The 21,854-nt window shown below is 44.9% G+C and overlaps 1 protein-coding gene across 1 annotated transcript; it reads left to right on the forward strand.

Moving 5' to 3' along the window:
* Window positions 1–12,632: 12,632 nt before the first annotated feature.
* CAPSL (calcyphosine like) lies at window positions 12,633–21,636 on the forward strand. Its single transcript, XM_052659322.1, has 4 exons — window positions 12,633–12,769; window positions 16,088–16,265; window positions 16,545–16,754; window positions 21,535–21,636. Exons 1-4 carry the CDS (start codon window positions 12,633–12,635, stop codon window positions 21,634–21,636), a joined length of 627 nt encoding a protein of 208 aa, XP_052515282.1.
* The last annotated feature ends 218 nt before the right edge of the window (window positions 21,637–21,854 follow it).

Genomic DNA, 21,854 nt, shown 5'->3' on the forward strand with positions numbered 1-21,854 from the left:
TCTTAGTCAGCTCTTCGCATGAGGTGTCCGAAGTACTGGAGCTTCAGCTTTAGCTTCATTCCTTCCAAAGAACACCCAGGACTGATCTCCTTCAGAATGGACTGGTTGGATCTCCTTGCAGTCATAGTCATGTATGGATGTGAGAGCTGACTCATTGGAAAAGACTCTGATGCTGGGAGAGATTGGGGGCAGGAGCAGAAGGGGATGACCCAGGATGAGATGGCTGGATGGCATCACGGACTCGATGGACGTGAGTCTGAGTGAACTCCGGGAGATGGTGATGGACAGGGAGGCCTGGCGTGCTGCGATTCATGGGGTCGCAAAGAGTCGGACACGACTGAGCGACTGAAATGAACTGAACTGAACTGACTGACTAGATGGACCTTTGTTGGTAGAGTAATGTCTTGGCTTTTTAATATATTGTCTAGGTTGGTTTTCTTCCAAGGAGCTTTTCTTCCAAGGAGCAAGACTCTTTTATTTTAATGGCCACAGTCACCATCTGCAGTGATTTTGGAACCACCCCCCACCCCCCGCCAAAATAAAATCACTCACTGTTTCCATTATTTCCCATCTGTTTGCCATGACATGATGAGACCAGATGCCATGATCTTAGTGTTCTGAATGTTGAGTTTTTAGCCAGCTTTTTCACTCTCCTCTTTCACTTTCATCAAGAAGCTCTTTAGATCTTCTTCACTTTCTGCCATAAGGGTGGTGTCATCTGCACATCTGAGGTTATTGATATTTCTCCCGGCAATCTTGATTCCAGCTTGTGCTTCTTCCAGCCTGACATTTTGCATGATGTAGTATGCATATAAGTTAAATAAGGAGGATGGCAGTATACAGCCTTGACGTACTCTTTTCCCAATTTGGAACCAGTCTGTTATTCTATGCCCAGTTCTAACTGTTGCTGCTTGACCTTCATACAGATTTCTCAGGAGGCAGGTAAGGTGGTCTGGTATTCTCATCTCTTTAAGAATTTTCCACAGTCTGTTGTGATCCACATAATCAAAGGCATTGGCATAGTTATAACTTTGGGCTTCCTTCATAGCTCAGTTGGTAAAGAATCTGCCTGCAATGCAGGAGAACTGGGTTTGATTCCTGGGTTGGGAAGATTCCCTGGAGAAGGAAATGGTAACCCACTCCAGCATTCTTGCCTGGAGAATCCCATGGACAGAAGGGCCTGGCAGGCTACAGTCCATGGAGTCACAAGAGTCGGACATAGCGACTAAAGAGAGAGATGTTTTTCTGGAACTGTCTTGCTTTTTCAATGATCCAATGGATGTTAGCAATTTGATTTCTTGTTCCTCTAGATTTTCTAAATCCAGCTTGAACATTGGGGAGTTCACAGTTCACGTATTATTGAAGCCTGACTTGGAGAATTTTGAGCATTGCTTTGCTAGTGTGTGAGATGAGTGCAGTAGTGCAGTAGTTAGAACATTCTTTGGCATTGCCTTTCTTTGGGATTGGAATGAAAACTGACCTTTTCCAGTACTGTGGCCATTGGTCTTTTTCAAATTTGCTGGCATATTGAGTGCAGCACTTTCACAGCATCATCTTTTAATATTTCCAAACAGCTCAGCTAGTGGAATCTCCACTAGCTTTGTTTGTAGCGATGCTTCCTAAGGCCCACTTGACTTTGCATTCCAGGATGTCTGGCTCTAGTTGAGTGATCACACCATCGTGATTATCTGGGTCATGAAGATCTTTTTTGCATACTTCTTCTGTGTTTTCTTGCCACCTCTTCTTAATATCTTCTGCTTCTCTTAGGTCCATACCACTTCTGTCCTTTATTGTGCCCATCTTTGAATGAAATGTTTCCTTGGTATCTCTAATTTTCTTGAAGAGATCTCTAGTCTTTCCCATTCTATTGTTTTCATCTACTTTGCATTGATCATTGAGGAATGTTTTCTTATCTCTCTTTGCTATTCTTTGAAACTCTGCATTCAAATGTGTATATCTTTCCTTTTCTCCTTTGCCTTTCACTTCTCTTGTAAGGCCTCCTCAAACAACCATTTTGCCTTTGAGCATTTATTTTCCTTGGGGATGGTCTTGATCCCTACCTCCTGTACAATGTCATGAACCTCTGTCCATAGTTCTTCAGGCACTCTGTGAATCAGATCTAATCCCTTGAATGTATTTCTCACTTCCACTGTATAATTATAAGGAATTTTATTTGGGTCATAACTGAATGGTCTAGTGGTTTTCCCTACTTTCTTCAATTTAAGTCTGAATTTGGCAATAAGGAGTTCATGATCTGAGCCACAGTCAGCTCCTGGTCTTGTTTTTGCTGAATGTATAGAGCTTCTCTGTCTTTGGCTGCAAAGAAGGCTGCACCATCTGGTGATGTCCATGTGTAGAGTTGTCTCTTGTCTTGTTGGGAGAGGGTGTTTGCTGTGAGCAGTGCATTCCCTTGACAAAACTCTGTTAGCCTTTGCCTGCTTCATTTTGTACTCCAAGGGCAAATTTGCCTGTTGCTCCAAAGTATCTCTTGACTTTCTACTTTTGCATTCCAGTCCCCAATAATGAAAAATACATCGTTTTTGGATGTTAGTTCTAGAAGGTCTTGTAGGTCTTCATAGAACCATTCAACTTCAGCTTCTTCAGCATTACTGGTCGGGGCATAAACTGGAATTACTATGATATTGAATTGTTTGCCTTGGAAACGAACAGAGATCTTTCTGTCATTTTTGAGACTGCACCCAAGTATTGCATTTTGGACTCTTTTGTTGACTATGAGGGCTACTCCATTTCTTCTAAGGGATTCTTGTCCACAGTAATAGATATAATGGTCATCTGAGTTAAATTCACCCATTCCTCTCCATTTTATTTCACTGATTCCTAAAATGTCGATGTTCACTCTTGCCATCTCCTATTTGACCACTTCCAATATGCCTTGATTCATTTACATTTTGTACACAAATCCAGCCAAAGCCTTGTTTACCTTTGGGTAGTTTAGATATTTTCTTACTCTGCTTCTTTAAGATCTGGCAGGTTGCCTGACTAGAATAGATTGCAAGCAATTTCCTGGTAAAACCCCCAGAGGCTCAAGACAGAGCAGAGGGGAAGAGTCAGATGGAGAAGGAACCAGGAGACTGCTGTTAAGATAGCTCCTGCCTCTAGAGATTCCCAGGGGATACTCATTATGACAAGGACCCCTTAACCCTGATGCCTCTGTGCCTATCAAACCTGGGCTCATATTACATTGTGTTAGTCACTTGTTGTTGCTGTTCATTTGCTAAGTTGTGTCTGATTTTTTGTGACCCATGGTCCCATCACTTCATGGGAAATAGATGGGGAAACAGTGGAAACAGTGTCAGACTTTATTTTTTGGGGCTCCAAAATCACTGCAGATGGTGACTGCAGCCATGAAATTAAAAGATGCTTACTCCTTGGAAGAAAAGTTATGACCAACCTAGGTAGCATATTCAAAAGCAGAGACATTACTTTGCCGACTAAGGTCCGTCTAGTCAAGGCTATGGTTTTTCCTGTGGTCATGTATGGATGTGAGAGTTGGACTGTGAAGAAGGCTGAGGGCCGAAGAATTGATGCTTTTGAACTGTGGTGTTGGAGAAGACTCTTGAGAGTCCCTTGGACTGCAAGGAGATCCAACCAGTCCATTCTGAAGGAGATCAGCCCTGGGATTTCTTTGGAAGGAATGATGCAAAAGCTGAAACTCCAGTACTCTGGCCACCTCATGCAAAGAGTTGACTCATTGGAAAAGACTCTGATGCTGGGAGGGATTGGGGGCAGGAGGAGAAGGGGCCGACAGAGGATGAGATGGCTGGATGGCATCACGGACTCGATGGACGTGAGTCTGAGTGAACTCCGGGAGATGGTGATGGATAGGGAGGCCTGGCGTGCTGCGATTCATGGGGTCGCGGAGAGTCGGACACGACTGAGTGACTGAACTGAACTGAGCTGATGGACTGCAGCATGCCAGGCTTCTCCATCCTTCACTATCTCCCAGAGTTTGCTCAAGCTCATGTCCATTGAGTTGGTGATGCCATCCAACCAGAGAACCCCATGAACAGTAGTAGTTACATGAATCCTTGACTATCATGCTAAGCAGTTTCCCCCCACTCTCCTTGACAGCCAAAAATGCTGAAGCAGCTGCTAAGTGTTGATGAAATTCTTCCGAGAGAAGAATTTTACTTAATGTTTTCTCCCAGTTCTCAGAGCAGCCAACGCTCTCCTACTGGATTGCTAGTTATTTTAGCCAGGTAAAATTTGAAATCTAGGGTCAATTCAAACACTGCAGGAATAAGCTTTTGCTAGATATATCAGTTAGGAATACTTTTGGCTTCAAGTAACAGACAACCTGATCAACATTGGATTAAGCAAATAGAAGCTATATTTTTCACATGATGGGAGGGTGGAGTCCAGTAGTTGGCTATACCAGTTTGGTAGCTCAGTGATGCTTGCGCTCTAGGTTGATATCTTTGTGATTCCCTTGGCCTTTTCTTCACAATTACAGAAAGGCTGCCACAGCTCCTGATGTCACGTTCTTGTTTAAGGCAGGAGGAGGCAAAAGATATGGGAAATTTTTCCCAGAGCCCTCAGCACTTTCAGCTGAGTCTCTTTGCCAGAGAGACAGCGCCACCTAACTGAAAGCAAAATAAGCAGAGAAAGATTGGAATCAACCAGGTGGCTATTCCAGAAAATCAACTGTGATTCAAACTCAACAAAGTTAAACCTACCCTGAAGAATGTGAACTCCTGTAAGAGACCTTGGTTGTCTCATTCACTGCTGTTGTGCGGCACACAATAGATGTTCAATAAATATATGCTGCATTCAAGACCAGGACTAGGGTGAGTTGAGGTAGCCCCCTGGGGCAAAATATTTAAAGAGATTCTTCCTTTCAGCCCTGGGCAAACTCAGGGTTGACGTCTGTACAATCCTGAGACTTGAAGGCCTCCTTAAACATTGGAGAAGGAAATGGCAACCCACTCCAGTATTCTTGCTTGGAGAATCCCATGGATGGAGGAGCTTGGTGGGCAACAGTCCACGGGTTGCAAAGAGCCAGACACGACTGAGCAACTTCGCTTCACTTAAACGTTGTGCCCTAGGCATGTAACTCACCTAGCCCTAATCTTAACCCTGATTGAATGATTATATAGTGAAATTTCAAGAAAATGTGTGACATAAACACTTTATAACAATAATATTTGTGAAATACTTTTTCTTAAATTGTGCCATATCACAAATGTTAAAATAAGGAATTAATTCACATTCCAAAGGTCAGTAGAAAGAATAAAAGACTATGACTTATCAGATATGGGCTTTAGGGAAACCTGCATATTGACAATAACTGAAACACTGAATCTTAAACATCTTGAGAAAATGTATTTCTGTGCAGAGAAAATTTGGTGAGATGCCAGACTTAAATGACATTTTATTTCCACAGTGTATTTATATCATTACAGGTGAGATTAAATACCGTAATAAGTTAAATCTTATGTGGAGGTTGGCAATCCAAACAAAACCAGATGTTTCATATATTCATACGCTGTAGAAATAATTTAAAAAATAATTTGTGTGGGAAAAACCACCTCACACATCATTTTACTAAAACAAGCAAACTAACAAATAAATAACACTAAGGCTCCAAAATGAGTTAGTCGCTCAGTCGTGTCCGACTTTGCAACCCCATGGACTGTAGCCTGCCTGGCTCCACTTTCCACAGGGATTTTCCAGGCAAGAATACTGGAGTGAGTTGTCATGCCCTTCTCCAGGGGATCTTCCCAACCCAGGGTTCAGACCCAGGTTTTCTGCATTGGAGGTGGATTCTTTATTGTCTGAGCCACCAGGGAAGCCACTTCAAAACGAAGAGACTAAGAAAAATTGTTCATCTCGACCAGAAGGAAATTACACGGAACCTTTAATATCAATACTCTAGCACTGAAAACCCAAGGAAGGACCCCACGGTGAGACAGAGGGGTCTTCTTTAGGACCCATGAGTGTCCTGCTTTGCTCTGCCCTGCCGTTCGCTGTGCTCTTCTACTGGGAGAGCCTTCCAGCTCTCCAAGGAATCTTTCCCTTGAAGCCTCGCCTCTCACTCACTCATGTCAGGGTCTTTCTCTGGGTACCCAAAGCAATTTCTCAGTACCTTGCCCTACCTGTTGCGCATGGTGGCTGTGACAGAAGTGGGCATCAGCCTTGACTCTGCCTCTGTCTCGTGGCACATTCTCAGGTGAGGGACTTCCATTCACTAGAATCCTTCATGGGAGTCAGTGTGTGCTGATGTGTGCAAAGCTTAGAGCAAGGACTTGTCCCTGGCCTGGTTATAATGGTCAATATACCTGTCCTTGCTTCATGCTTGCATCCTCCACTGTGCTATGTTATAACTGTGCCTCCAGCCTTTCCCCTCAAGGTCTTGCTCCTGCCACTAAAGAGTGACCTGGTCACTAACAGCTGAGCTTCTCAAACTTAGGTATGTGTTAGTAAAGACCACCTGGAAACATGAAAATGCAGCTTCCCAGCACTCACACCTAGAGATGCTGTGTTTGGGGTGGAGGGTGGGCATGTCTATTTTTCAGTGGTGGTCTCAGCACCCCTGCTGGTCCCAGGTCTTTCTCTACAGCAGGGCTTCTCCACCCGAGCACGACTGACATTTTGGACTGGAGAATTCTTCATCGTCAAGGGCTCTCATACGCTGAGTGACATCTCTGGCCTCTACTCACTAGATGCCAGTGACATCCCTTATCCCTGTTGTGACAACCAGTAATGTCTCCAAACATCGTCAGATGTCCCCTGGGAGGCAAGATCATGTTTCTCTGGAACCACAGCTCTATAACATCACCTGTAGAATTAGCATAGTCCCTCTCATAGCTAGAGATGTTAAAGGTCTTTTTAGTTGAATAAAGCTCAGATGGATTAGACAAGGGAACTCTTACAATGTCAACAACACAGACACACACCTGTCATACCTTTTTCTGGGGATTTCCCACTCTTTACTGCAGAAACCACGACTCTTTTCAAATTTTAAGTCTTTCAGTCTCAGAACGGGGACATGCTAGCCACCTGCGAGGCTACTTTGCACACTGGGATCTAATATTTATTCTAGAGAAGTAATTTCTATGGGGAAACGTCCTCAGGAACCACTGTTATTTTTGCCATCTACCACGTAGTAATGACCAGTAAATTGAATAGATTGGAGTCAGCAGAGATGGTTCAATTTTCCCCAATTATTGCCTTCAAACACTATCTGTTGTAACTAGATCCACCTGTGTTGTTGGTTGTTAGCGTACATACAACCCCGCATAAGATGGGGGGGGGGGGGGGGGTTGGGGGGCGGGGAAGAAAGAGGGAGGGAGGGAGGGGAAGAGAAAGAGAGAAAGAGCCGGCACAGGAAGGGAGGTTGCAATGCCACTAGATGGCGCCAAAGACAACCCAATAAAGAGCAACCCTGGACGAGCATTTCTCTCTTCCCTGAAGATTCTCTTCAAGTTTTTCTCTGAATCCAGCGAGAGAGATTCCATGAACCTTGCTGAGAATTATGAAGAGACAGACCTCCATGCATGTTCAGCTTTCTGTAACCTATTCCACAAAGGCTCCCGGAATGCAGGCAGAGAGCTTACTTAGCTAATGGCAGGCAGCTGCGTCTCAGGACGGCGGGATGATGGAGCCTTTAACTGGGTCTGATGTCAGGAGCTATGGTGACCATGGCCAGTCCCCTTTGGCTTTGCTGCGTGTGCCTCCATCCATCAGTTCAGTTCAGTCGCTCAGTCGTGTTCGACTCTTTGCGACCCCATGAACCGCAGCACGCCAGGCCTCCCTGTCCATCACCAACTCCCTGAGTCCACCCAAACCCATGTCCATCGAGTCGGTGATGCCATCCAGCCATCTCATCCTCTGTCGTCCCCTTCTCCTCCTGCCCTCAATCTTTCCCAGCATCAAGGTCTTTTCCAATGAGTCAGCTCTTCGCATCAGGTGGCCAAAGTATTGGAGTTTCAGCTTCAACATCAGTCCTCCCAATGAACACCCAGGACTGATCTCCTTCAGAATGGACTGGCTGGATCTCCTTGCAGTCCAAGGGACTCTCAAGAGTCTTCTCCAACACCACAGTTCAAAAGCATCAATTCTTCGGCCCTCAGCCTTCTTCACAGTCCAACTCTCACATCCATACATGACCACAGGAAAAACCATAGCCTTGACTAGACGGACCTTAGTCGGCAAAGTAATGTCTCTTCTTTTTAATATGCTGTCTAGGTTGGTCATAAATTTCTTCCCAAGGAGTAAGCATCTCATCTTTTAATTTCATGGCTGCAATCACCATCTGCAGTGATTTTGGAGCCCAGAAAAACAAAGTCAGCCACTGTTTCCCCATCTATCTGCCATGAAGTGATGGGACCAGATGCCATGATCTTTGTTTTCTGAATGTTGAGCTTTAAGCCAACTTTTTCACTCTCCTCTTTCACTTTCATCAAGAGGCTCTTTAGTTCTTCTTCACTTTCTGCCATAAGGGTGGTGTCATCTGCATATCTGAGGTTATTGATATTTCTCTCGGCAATCTTGATTCCAGCTTGTGCTTCTTCCAGTCCAGCATTTCTCATGATGTAGTCTGCATAGAAGTTAAATAAGCAGGCTGACAAATACAGCCTTAATGTACTCCTTTTCCTATTTGGAACCAGTCTGTTGTTTCATGTCCAGTTCTAACTGTTGCTTTCTTTCCTGCATATAGGTTTCTCAAGAGACAGGTCAGGTGGTCTGGTATTCCCATCTCTTTCAGCATTTTCCACAGTTTATTGTGATCCACACAGTCAAAGGCTTTGGCATAGTCAGTAAAGCAGAAATAGATGTTTTTCTGGAACTCTCTTGCTTTTTCAATGAACCATCGGATGTTGGCAATTTGATCTCTGGTTCCTCTGCCTTTTCTAATACCATCTTGAACATCTGGAAGTTCACGGTTCACGTATTGCTGAGGTTCATCCTGTGCACCAATTATCCAGGCCTGCCCCCATGGGGCTTGGGATGTGAAGCTACAAGGGAGAGCTCTGGGTAGGGCCTGGGACCCTCTCCCGTCGCAGCCTGTGGGCCCTTATTCTCCATCTTGGATGGATCTCTTTATCTTCTCTGCCCCCACCGCCAACACCGCCTTCCTGGCAGCATGAGCTCTCATTTGGTTGTTGCCCGTCTGGCTTCACCTCCCACAGTCAGCCTGTTCCACCTTCCTGTCCATTCCCCACACTTTATCCAGAGGGATCTTTGGTACAAACGGCTGCTCCCTCGCTTGAAACACTTGTGGCCTCCTGCCCCTCTCAGGACAGACTCCAGACTCACTACCATGGTGTCCGAGGCTCTAGGGGATAGAATGCCTGCCCACCTGCACAGTTTTATCTTTCTCCCAATTTCCCCGTCCCAAATCCCTGCCCGATCTCCACAGCTCTTTCTCATCCCCGCCACTACAGACACCCCTAGTCTTCAATCAGACTAAAATACTTTTGTTTCTCTAGTTATCATCGTTTCTTTTTTTTTCCCCCTCACTCTGGCCTTCGCACTTGGGAAACAGACAACTGCTCTCTCGCTTCTCGCATTCCCACGACCCTGGTCTGGGTGATTACCACCCTCACGTCCTCTGAAAATTCCTGAGAAAGCCCCACTCCAAGGCTGCTTAGCCGCATCTCCTGAGTTCCCTTGGCTCAGCTGTCTTCCCACTTCCGCCCCCACTCCTAGCCCAGTGCCCAGAGCTTATTAGATATTTGTTGAGGAAACGGACAGAACTGGCGCCTCGCTCAGCAACCTGCGCAGACGCGATGCCAACACAAGGTGGCGCTGCAGTCACGCGCTTCGGAGGGCAGCCTCTTGCTTGGCGCAGGCCGGGCTGGATGGGCTCTGTTGTTCCCACGCGGGCTTCTCCAGGCTGAGAGAGGGTCGTCTGGAGTTAGGGACGGTTGTTCAGTGCTGTGATGCCGGTGAAATACGTTTGGGAACAGACTCCTGCCCTGGTACCTTCATGCAGACTTCAGAAGCTTGAGTATGGTCTTCACCAAACTCGACTCATCCTGCCATTTTCCAAAGCCCTCAGTTCTTAGCAAATTTTGTTTCCTGCCTTGCTAATTAGAGGAGTTCAATACTCCAAGTTCACGATTCTAAGCTGTTCAATCAAGGGCTTGCTTCTTGGAGTAATTTGCTTCAGTGGTGCCTCCCTGTTGGTTCAGAAAGTGAAGAGCCTGCCTGCAATGCAGCAGACCCGGGTTCGATCCCTGGGTCAGGAAGATCCCTTGGAGAGGGTAATGGCAACCTTCTCCAGTATTCTTGCCTGGAAAATCCCATGGACAGAGTAGCCTGGTGAGCTACAGTCCACAGGTTCACAAAGAGTTGGATAGACTCAGCAACGAACACTTTTACTTTTTGAAACTATCACATGTGATATTTGAAATATCACAAATATTAACTACTTGTTGATGAACTGGGTCATTAAATGATTAAAAAGGCTAGTTAACATGGGCATTTGAAGTACCATGGTAGGCTGGATGGCAGGAGAGAATGTCATTTTTCCCTGGGTATATCAGCTTAGATTCTGGAGGTAACTGTTTGTGGGGTCACTGGGTCGGGACGTCTGCAAAGACAGATCAGGTGGGGTGTTTTCCTAGACTCTACCCTGCTCTCTTCTGCCTGGGGGCCATCAAATTGTACTTTAAAATGCTTTTATACAAAAAGTATTCACAAAGGTGCTGGAGCCCTGCTGACGCCCCAAGTTTCACTGTTGGCTGGGATTTGGGGGCAGGTTCCTTAACCAACAAGCTCCAGTTTCCATGTCGCCAGAGGAAGGTGGGGCACTGGATGACCTTTCGGGGTTCTGCAGTCCTGATGGTGTGTGAATTTCCGTGAGCCATGATGATGGTGGGAGCTGGGCAAGTTGCCTGACTTTTGTGCTCGTCAGTTTCTTTATCTGAAATATGAATCATAGGAGTAATTAGCTCATAGGGTTTCAAAACAATGAGGTGAAATCCACACCTGATAAAATCAGGCATTTAAAAATGTACGGTTGAATCTCCCTGCTGTGCCTCCATCATCTGTATCAAGTGCCAGCACTGCAAAAGGAAAGCCTGTCCCATGAAACAGTCACTCCCACGGCCCCCCTCCCAGGCCTCGGCAGCAACCCGTCTGTGTTCTGTCCATGGATTTGCCTCTACTGGGTATTTCATATACAGCTCGTCCCCTACATACAAATCTTTGGGTTGAGAACTTTGCGGGGAGACCTTCTGGGATGTATTGGAGGGAGCAGCCCTGGAGGGCAAGAGGGTCATCATTGCTGATGAAAGGAGGAAGTTCCAGCACCTGGGTGCCTGGGGGCAGAGGGGAGCCTTTGAGTCAAGGGCAGTACCCTTGTAACACCAGTATTTTCTGCACCGTGAATGTTATTGTTTTTTTTTTTTTTTTGCATATCTATCAAGCTCTCCTGTTCCTTTTATTCACAGCTCATCCTGAAAAAGAAATTTCTAGAGTCTCCCCAATTAACTGGGTCAATGGGCTCATAGGAAGATTAGTGTTTCTTGGAGCAGAGCTGAAATTTAAAGATCATTTAATCTAATCTTTTCATTTAACAGAGGAGGAGGAATCGGAGGCCCCAAGATTTGCTCAGACCTCACTAGGAGTGGGTTGCAGTCAGGCTTAGAACCTGGGTCTCCAGGTTCCCAGCTCCGTGGCTTTTCCACGGTTGTATGGATTCTCAGTGCTTGGCTGCAGTGTCAGTACAGTTAGTACGTTGCTCATGGACCTTAAAAAGTGGAGTGCTTCCTTGCAGTCACCCTCTCTCCTGTTTCTCAATGTTTAGAACACAAAAGGCAAACTGTAGAAAAAAGATACAGCTATTGTTCAGGAGAGAGAGTCTATTTACCTTTTTCTGTCCTGAGAACCTATTAGGTGCTAATGGACACTAACCAGTCAATCCAGGCATTAATGTGTACTTCGTCATTCGGTCATGTCCGAGTCTTTGTGACCCCATGGACTGTAGCCCACCAGGCTCCTCTGTCCACAGAATTTCCCAGGTTAAAATACTGGAGTGGGTTGTCATTCCCTTCTCCAGGGGATCTTCCCGATCCAGTGACTGAACCCATGTCTCCTGCATTGGCAGGCAGGTTCTTTACCACTGATCTACCAGGGAAGCCCAGTCAACCCAGGAAAACATACTCATTACTCGTAGGAATCATCAAAGCCCAATACTGAAAATCTCCATGAAGACAGAAGCATCAAAAATTAATCTTTAGACCCAAAAGGAGAATATTAAATCTGCAGTCAAAGGGAATATGGAAAATTCTAGATAAAAGAATAAAGCAGGTAAGATTGGCTCAAAAAATGTTTGGAGAAATGACACTTATTTTTGTGTGATGGGAAGAGAGCTTCAGAGAGATGAAAGTGTATCATCAACAGGGATGGCTGTATATTTAAAACTGTTGTCCAGGCTGCAGAGATCTGATGTTCTCAGGACTAGGAAAGCCAGGAATAAATGTGCCAGGACATGGTTGTTGCAGCTGAAATCTGGAAGTTCTGGGATGTTTGAGATGGTTCTCAGGAAGTGGGTGAGAGAGTGTGCAATGAATGTCCTTCTCAGTGAGGCTGTGGTCCCCCTACTGAGCCAGAGGCACGTGGGAAGGCATGAGCGCCACTGACCAGTGTGTATTCCCTCTCAGATGGCAGGGACCGCACGCCACGACCGAGAGATGGCGATCCAGGCCAAGAAGAAGCTCACTGTGGCCACTGACCCCATCGAGAGGCTCCGCCTGCAGTGTCTGGCCAGGGGCTCAGCGGGCATCAAAGGGCTTGGCAGGTAGGACCCGGGCTGTGGGCTGCAGGGAGATGAAGGAGAAAGGCAGAGTATGGCCAAGTGAGGCTGAGACCAGCCATGGGCCCTCGGGCAAGTCACTTCCTCCTGGGTCTCAGCTCCTCCTTTGTAAAATGCAGAGTTTGGAAGCATTGATCCCCGAGGTCCCTTGGGACAATTTTTGGTTCTTAAGTGCAGCTACTGGGGCAAATCAAAATGAAGGGAGAAGCACGCCCAGGTATTAGAGACAACTAGAAGCGGGTGACAGAGGATGAGATGGTTGGATGGCATCATTGACTCAATTGACATGAATCTGAGCAAACTCTGGGAGACAGTGAAGGACAAAGGAGCCTGGCATGCTGCAGTCCACGGGGTTGCAAAGAGTCAGACATGACTGAGCGACTGAACAACAGCAAGTAGGGTAATGAGAGAGACAGTCCCTAAAGCAGTGACAATAGGGCGGAATTGTCCCAGGAGACTTGCATATAGTTCCCTTTGGTCTACAGTAGGACCTTGTTTATCCATGCTAAATGTAATAGTTTGCCTCTGCTGACCTCAAGCTCTCAGTAGGGTTCAGGAGAGGCTGAGAAATGACTCTGTATGTCCAGAGAAAGCAATGGATGTGCTATTAAAGTATTCACTGAGCTTAGGATCAATCATTTGGCATGTAAAATTTGAAAGTTCCCCCAAAAGAGGGGTAGTGAATTAGAATAGGGAGGGAACAATAGGGATTTAGAGGCAGTTGCAGATTTTGTGCCTCCATCACTTCCAGGGACACAGGAATCACCTGGCACCCAGGGATTCATCAGCTTCACAGGAGAACAGCTCCTGTTCCCCACCCTCTGATCATGGGATTAATCCTCAGGCCTGGGAAACCTGAGTGGAAAGAGATTGTAAGCCTCCTAAGGGTGGGTCCTCCACCTATTTCCAAAGACTAAACCGAGTGCCTGCCATGGGTGGTGCTCGTGCTATCTCAGGGCTTTCACGGGTGAGCAAGGCTTCCCCAGGGTTCATGGAGAACTCAGGACACCAAGAGTCACAAGGACGGGTGTCTTCCTGGTGTGAGAAGTTGTGTGTTAGAGACATACAGAGTGCCATGCTGGGGAACTCCAACCTCCCATCTGGTGGCTGTGAGGTTTGCTTTCCAACAGGTTACTGAGCACTGGAATGTCACTTTCAACAGTCCGCCACTCTCAGACCAAGCCCAGGTCTGTCAGAAGCTCAGGATGTGGGCAAATGGATCCTGGTGGCCAGGCTGTCACGATCCAATGGGAAGACCAGCCCACTTCCCTTCAACATTGTATCAATCCGTCCTCCACCTTCGTGCTGGGGCCACATTCTTGTCCTCAGTGTAGACCCTTCATGACAACCACTGTCTCATCTACTCCCTGGCCCGTTCAGTTGAATCTCTCCTGCCGTCTATGCTGCCTCCACCCCACGCCCCTACCAGCCCTTCCACTGTGAACCAGTCTACTGTGAACACTGTTCCTCCTTGGCCTTCTGCGTGAATGTGCCCTCTGCCTCCTCCCCTTTACTAGTTTTGCCCTTCCCTACATTTCTCCTCAAGGGTTGGCTGCCCCTTAGCCCCCTTTTCTCCTTATTGTTAGACTGGGATTATGTATCTTTGAGGACCACAGAAGTAAAGTAACATTCTGATCACATCAAATCGAGGATGCATGTGTACTCTCAACATGAGGGTGATGGTGGTTTAGTCTCTCAGTTGTGTCTGACTCTTTGTGACCCCATGGACTGTAGCCCTCCAGGCTCCTCTGTCCATGAGATTTCCCAGGCAAGAGTACTGGAGTGGGTTGCCATTTCCTCCTCCAACCATCAGAATGGCTTATCACCATTGGCCTTGATCTTGGTCTCCTGGCTGAGACAGTGCCTGGTTTCTCCTCTGTAAACTTGCTTTCTCCTCTGCCTCTCCACATTGGACTCTTCAAAGGGAAGTATCTATGTAGAGCCCCACTTAGGGCCTGGGGAGCATGGTTTCCTCCTTCAGGACAGAGTATGAGCATAATTTATTTGAAATTCGGCAAGAGAAATTTATATTTTCTCCTACATTTATCTGCTTATTCAAGCATTTATTTAAACCATTATTAACTCCTGGATATGTATTTTATACTTTGGGTTATAACCCAACACTTTTATTGTTCAAATTGTTTCAGTTTTGGCCTTTGGAGCTCTTTTGGTGGAGCTCTTCCGTGTCTGTTTGATGTATTTCCATCAATGTAGAGTTTCTTTGAGCACTTCTTTACTTTTTGGTATAAGATACTGCAAGCTTATCTTGCATATCTTTCTGCCCCAGTTCTAGAATCAGACATTTCTCCAAGAAGCTCATTTCCTTTTATTGGAGAATTGTATTATAAACCAAGATCTAGACTCTAGATGTTTTTGTTCTTACTGAGGTGTTACTTCTAGATTCTCTTAACTGACAGAACAAGGAGATACAGGTGTATAGGCTAACTCCTCTCTCTATGTACATATCTGTAAATATTTTATATGTATTCATCTATGTTTATATGAAGCTAAAGGTGAATTCCTACTGATGTCTCCAACTCAATCCTTATTGATCAGATCATTCTAGCCTCCTGTCCTAGCTTATCTATAAATCCCCACTCCAACAGTGAGAAGCTTAGCTCCCATTTTCCCTTTAATTGTTCAGATCCAGGGTACCCATATAGCAACATGGAAATTGTCAAATTGTATCTCCACGAGAAATGTCTTTATCAACTGGAGTACAGAGGTTATATGTAGCTCATTTTGTCTTCAGTCTTATGAACTCTACTCATTTCCAGAGTTACTTAAGTTAGCACTTTCATCTTTCCATCCCTCTTCAGTGAGATGGTCTCAAACTTTTATAAAACAGTTTTATTCTCTCAGCACAATCTGTATTCCTTCCTGGAATTCCCTGAAGTGCTAAACAATTTTTAAAATGTACACATTAAGGCTCACTCTGTGCTGTGAGGTTCTGTGGGCTTTAGCAAATGCATGTCATGTATCTTCCACTCTAGTGTCATGCAGAGAAATATCACTGCCCAAAATCTCTGGGCCTCCCCAATCTCTCTCCCCTTCCCTGCATTTTTTTTTAACCATCTTTACAGTTCTGGCATTTTCAGAATGTCATATAATTAGAGCACACAGTGTATTTTTAAACGTTTGTTTTCTTTTCTGAGGGGCTGGGAAGAAGCTCACCAGAGAAGAACCTAAGAGTTTTGTCTTTACTTCAAAAAACCTTGAGAGTGGCTCTCTCTTTGAATCTTTATTCTTATATCTTGTTCTTTGTGTTTTTTCTTCCTTTTTGTATGTGTATATTATCTTCAGAGTGTTTCGAATAATGGATGACAATAACAACCGAACCCTTGATTTCAAAGAATTTGTTAAAGGGTTAAATGATTATGCTGTGGTCATGGAAAAGGAGGAGGCAGAAGAGCTTTTCCGGAGGTTTGATAAAGATGGAAACGGAACAATAGACTTCAGTGAATTTCTTCTCACATTAAGAGTAAGTGGTCCCACGAATCACTGTATCTGCTGGGTTTAGCTTTCACGTGGTTTGGACTGGCTATGTGAGACTTGGTTTTCAGAAGCTGATAGCACACAACGGAGGAGATGGGCAGGAGACAATACAGGCTTAGGGATTTTCTGGAGCAGTCACAATGCACATCATTGAAAGGCACACAATTGCAGCTGCACATCATTGAGAGGAATCAAATATTCCACTGCAGATGATACAAGGAAAGCTCATCGACTTGTGTATGTGGCTTTCCCCCTGTGTTTCTAGCCTCCAATGTCCAGAGCCAGAAAAGAGGTGATTATGCAAGCTTTTAGAAAGCTAGACAAGACTGGAGATGGAGTGATAACAATTGAAGACCTTCGAGAGGTGTACAATGCAAAACACCATCCGAAGTACCAGAATGGTGAATGGACGGAGGAGCAAGTGTTCCGGAAATTTCTGGATAACTTTGACTCACCCTATGACAAAGATGGAGTGGTGAGTGAAAGAGCTTAATCTAGTGAAATTTATTTCTGTAATTATAAATGGGAAATGGGCCCCAAGCCTTAAAAATACTTATACCATATATATATATATATATATATATATATATATATATATATATATATGTATGTATGTAGGTATGTATGTATATATTTTATAAATAGAAGTAAAATGTTTTCTTGGTGACTATCTAGAAAGCTTAGAACAAAAGTAGTAAAAATGTGTGTGTGTGTGCACATATATTTGTAGGGGAGCCACATACAGCTAAATATCCATCATCTGAAGACTGTGGGATTTTGGCATCTTGATTGCCATATTTACCATACACAGCCTAATTTCAACGAACTTGATGATAATACATATTTAACTTTGAAATGAGACCATAATTCAGTTTTGGGGAAGATGGTTCACAAGGCATCTCGGGATGCTGCCTGCCTTTTCACACATACTCCTGAGCATCATTTGTCATCACCCTTCGCTACATGAAAATGCCATTTCAGGGAAGCGTTCATTAAGGGAATGCCAGATAACAGAATTCACTCTGATTTAATCTTTTGTGGGCTTTGAGATGAACTTATATTTCTAAACTCCGGTGAACTTAAGGACAAAAGCAACCACTCATTTCCAATAACTCATGTCTTCAAGTGACAAAACATGTTGCTTGGTAGGATAAGGAATACTGTTTCCATAACTGTATTTAAACTGAGATGGAATTGTTAGGTAGCTAGAATAGGAAAAAGGAGTCCAGAATGGTGGTGGCTAAAAGACAAGAAAGGGAAAAGCCCCTGAAAATAGAACAAAGGAAGGTCTGAGGACCGGAGTGAGGACCTCAGGTAGAACAAACAGTGCTCCTGGCTAGCCCAATTCACATAGGGCAGGTCCAAGGGGAGGGAAAAAGCATATAAATAGAGGAGCCAAAGGGCCGGCGGTCTCTCTCTCCTGCACGCACGCATGCGCGTGTGCACTCTCTCTCTTCTCTTCATGTTTTTTGGGTTGGCATGCCCTCACACCTTGAGGATATATTTTTCTTTATTTTTTAAATAAAACTGAGCTGTAACACGGAGCTATAACACTGTCCAAGAGTTGTGATGCAGCGAGGGCTTTAACGTCCGTTGCTTCAAATTTTTGTTGTGATGAGACAGACCTGAGGAAATTCCCCTGACAGAATGAAAGAAAACTGAAAGTGGTAGTCACTCGTCATGTCTGACTCTTTGCGAATCCATGGACTGTAACTCACTAGGCTCCTTTGTCCTTGGGATTCTCCAGGCAAGAATATTGGAGTTGGTGCCATTCACTTCTCCAGGGGATCTTCCCAGCCCAGGGTTGGAATCTGGATTTTCTGCCTTGCAGGCATAGTCTTTGACATCTGCTGGGGTAGGGAATGGCAACCCACTCCAGTATTCTTGCCTGAAGAATCCTATGGAAAGAGGAGCCTTGCAGGCTACAGTCCGTGGGGTCACAAACAGTTGGACATGATTAAGTGACTAATCTTTCTTTCTTTCTTTACCATCTGAGCCACCAGAGAAGTCCAAGATAGAATGTCATCTGTCTTTTATCAACATCCAGAAATGGGATTTTTGACCCAGGATCAGTTCTGCTCTGAGATGCCCTGAAGGTTTAAGGTGATGGGGAAGGGAGTTCCCTGTGTGGCTGGGGCAGCAGGACTCCGGGGACAGTGACTCCTGACCTCTTTGCCACACAGGAAGGCTTAGTGTGGCAGTGGGCTGGAAGTGGAGATGCTGGAGCTAGGGAGAGGAAACAAGCCTTCCTGTCCTAAAGGGAATTTCCCCCCCATTTTTTTTTTCCTGTGAAACTTCATGGTGAGCCCTATGACCAAGGGGAGGGAGATCTTTATGTCGTTTCTGCTGACATTTTCCTGCCAGGGGCAGAGAAATGTCCTCCATTTTAGCCTGAAGTGATTGCAGAAGTATATTTTTAAAAGGAGCTTAGATTCTGTTGGGCAGTCAAATGCGTGGAGACAGAAACAGCAGAACCGTGTTTTCTTCCCCCGAGGCTGGCCTTTGATCTCTGAGATGGCAGTGGAAAAATAGTCAACTGTCATTTCCCCAAATTAGCCCATCTTGATGCGGGGTCCCAGCTTGTATCTACCCCTCTTCTGCAGGTGGTTCCTCCCCTTTGCCAGGGGAAACCTCAGCTGCCCTTTTCTCTAACCCAAGTCAGAATAGCCAGTTGTTGTGATTCAGCTGATTTCAAGTTCCCACCCCGTTTCTTCTGACATTTATCTTCACAAGCCACAGTAGGTTCTCAAATACTCAAAGTAAGGGTTATTGGGGTTTTTAGCGGTTATAGCATTTGATGTCACCTGAATTTCACAGACTCTGCATAAAGCCCCAGCTGTCTGAGTGCTCATCATCCAGGGAATGAATTATTCATGCAGGTTGCTGGAGGCCCTGAAGAACTGCAGAGTCTGATTGTTTTTAAAGAGGGGGACACAAGGATTTATAGTTTTAACAAGTGTCCCAAATGACTCTTATTCACATTAGTATTCAAGATCTTTGCCTCTCAAAGATTCAGAAATGCCTGATTTAATGACTAAATCTATTATGCACACCCTGGAGGAGGAAATGGCAACCCACTCACTCCAGTATTCTTGCCTGGAGAATCCCATGGAGAGAGGCGCCTGGTGGGCTACAGTCATAGGGTCACAAAGAATGGACATGGCTGAAGTGACTTAGCCTGCACACATGCACATATTATGCACAGAAACTTCACTTAGCGTAATTATAATCTGAATAGTATTTATTGAGCACTTATTATCGCCCAGATGTGCCAAGGACTTTCCAGGGATATTCCATTTAATAGGAGTAATGAAAACATTTCTTAAACCTGATGCATGATTCAGACTTTTCTACATTGAGTCACATTTTAAATGAACAAAGAGCTGTTGCTATAAAGGAACTCCAGATGGAGCTGAAAGCTGGAGAACTGGGGAATGCAAAGCAGGCCAGAAATAAAGAAACTCAAGAAAGGAGCATATTAATGGTACTCTATAATTTTTAACAAAAGCTCTTGTACATGTATTCTTTACTTCTACTTCCAGGCATTGATAGACACAGCTCAGTTACCAGCTCCATTCAACGTCTTTCTTCCTACTGCTTTTTACTCTTTTATGGGGTGGGGAGGAAGCAGAGAGGCAGGAGGAAGAGAGAGAAGGGGAGAAGAGAAGGAGGCAAGGATGAATCCTATGACTTTTTTCTCTGTTCCCTTAAAATTTCAGCACAAAATGCAAGTGGGTCAGTCAACTCATGATTCTTGTGTCAGGCGGGTGTATGCTCCTTGGTTCTGTCTCCTCACGACCAAGATTTGGAGTGACAGACATTAAAGCCCTCAGCGTCACAGCTCTCGGGTCTTGGACAAACCGTGTTATAGCTCTTAGACAAATCAGTGTTACAGCTCTATTTTGTTTAGAAGATAGCAGGAGAATCCATCCTCGAGGCGTGAGGGCATGCCGACCCAAAGCCGCAAAGAGAAGAGAGTGGAGGAGCATGCCAGTGCGCATGGAGAGAGAGAGAGAGAGAGAGAGAGAGAGAGAGAGAGAGAGAGAGAGAGAGCGCGCCCTTTGGCTCCTCTTTTTGTATGTTTTCTCCTCCCCCCGGGCCTGCCCTATGTAAATTGGGCTAGCCGGGAGTGCTGTTTATTCTACCTGAGGTCCTCATTCAGGTCCTCGGAACTTCTGTGACCTTTCTTTGTTCTGTTTTTGTGGGCTTTTCCCTTCCTTGTCTTTTAGCCACAGTCATTCTGGACTCCTGTTTCCTATTCTAACTACCTACCACTTGGAAGAGATAAGAATGTTCCCCGAGACTTGGTGAGAGAAGAGTAGGGACTAGAAAGGGGTTTTGAATTATTTATGGATTTCACTTTTTGTGATGTTTTCAATCCCTCATGACACTGAAATTTGAGGGCTAACTGGAAAAGTGATAACTTTCCCAGACAACCATCATTACTGTGTCTTGTGTCCTCCCATATAAGCTGGTCTGTACTTGGGGCTAAATTCACTGGTCATAGAGATCAAACCAAAAAACAATTATTTCCCTGAGCCAACTAATTGTGTCTGCTAATACAGTTGAATTAGAGTGCACTTGTCACATGCACCTTTTAAAAAATACATTGGTAACTGCATTTCTTCTCTCTTAAAGGAAAGGAAAGTAAAATCTTAGCATAAGTAAACATATTAGTTGAAACAGGCATGGAAAGAGAGAGAACCCAAGCGGGGATGGAGTAGGGGGATCTTTTAGAACTTACTCTGTGCCTGAAATGAATCATATGTATCTTAAAAAGGCATGAAGCCAAGGAGTGTTTAACAAGAAATCTCTTTCCTTATCTGTAGGACGGAGCTCCATTTTTAAAGGTTAAAAAACATGTCTTGTCTTGACACAAGAACATGAGGGGACATGTCACAGAAAGACGGTATTCACTGTGATTAAAGAACACATGTTTCTTATTCTGACTTTCAGTCTCACTTACCAGGACACATGGGCTTCTGCTCTTATAGGAAGACGAGACCCGCATCTCACTTTCAATTTAGGTTGGTTTGGAAATTTTCGAGACTTTCTTCCTTTATTCTCCTTGGCCACTCCCTCATGGCCATTCTCAACCTCATCTTTTCTCTTTTCTAGATCTATTCCTCAGTGGTGTCACTAAGAAGTCTACTTGACTGAAATTTCCCTCCCATTTACAGGTCCTGTAGATGTGCCTCAACTGAAATGGTGAGAAGCAAAGCTTTTTTTTTTTTCCCCTGACTTTTACACTGCAGGTGACCCCTGAGGAGTTCATGAACTACTATGCCGGGGTGAGCGCGTCCATTGACACTGATGTGTATTTCATCGTCATGATGCGAACTGCCTGGAAGCTTTGAATGTATGACCTGGGAACAGGGGACCGTAATGGCTGCCATATGGCTCCAAATGATTAAACATCAGCTCAAAACCAGGATCAGTGCTGAGTTCATATTCATTCCAGGGTTTCTCAGGTGTTTACATACACTGCATTTTCTAGGGCAGAAGCAATAAAGACATTAAGTATTTAACTGTCACTTCTCTGAGGCTGTTTCCTTAGTTCTAAAATATATATCAG

The sequence above is a fragment of the Budorcas taxicolor genome, chromosome 20 (genome assembly GCF_023091745.1).
Source record: "Budorcas taxicolor isolate Tak-1 chromosome 20, Takin1.1, whole genome shotgun sequence".
NCBI lineage: Eukaryota > Metazoa > Chordata > Mammalia > Artiodactyla > Bovidae > Budorcas > Budorcas taxicolor.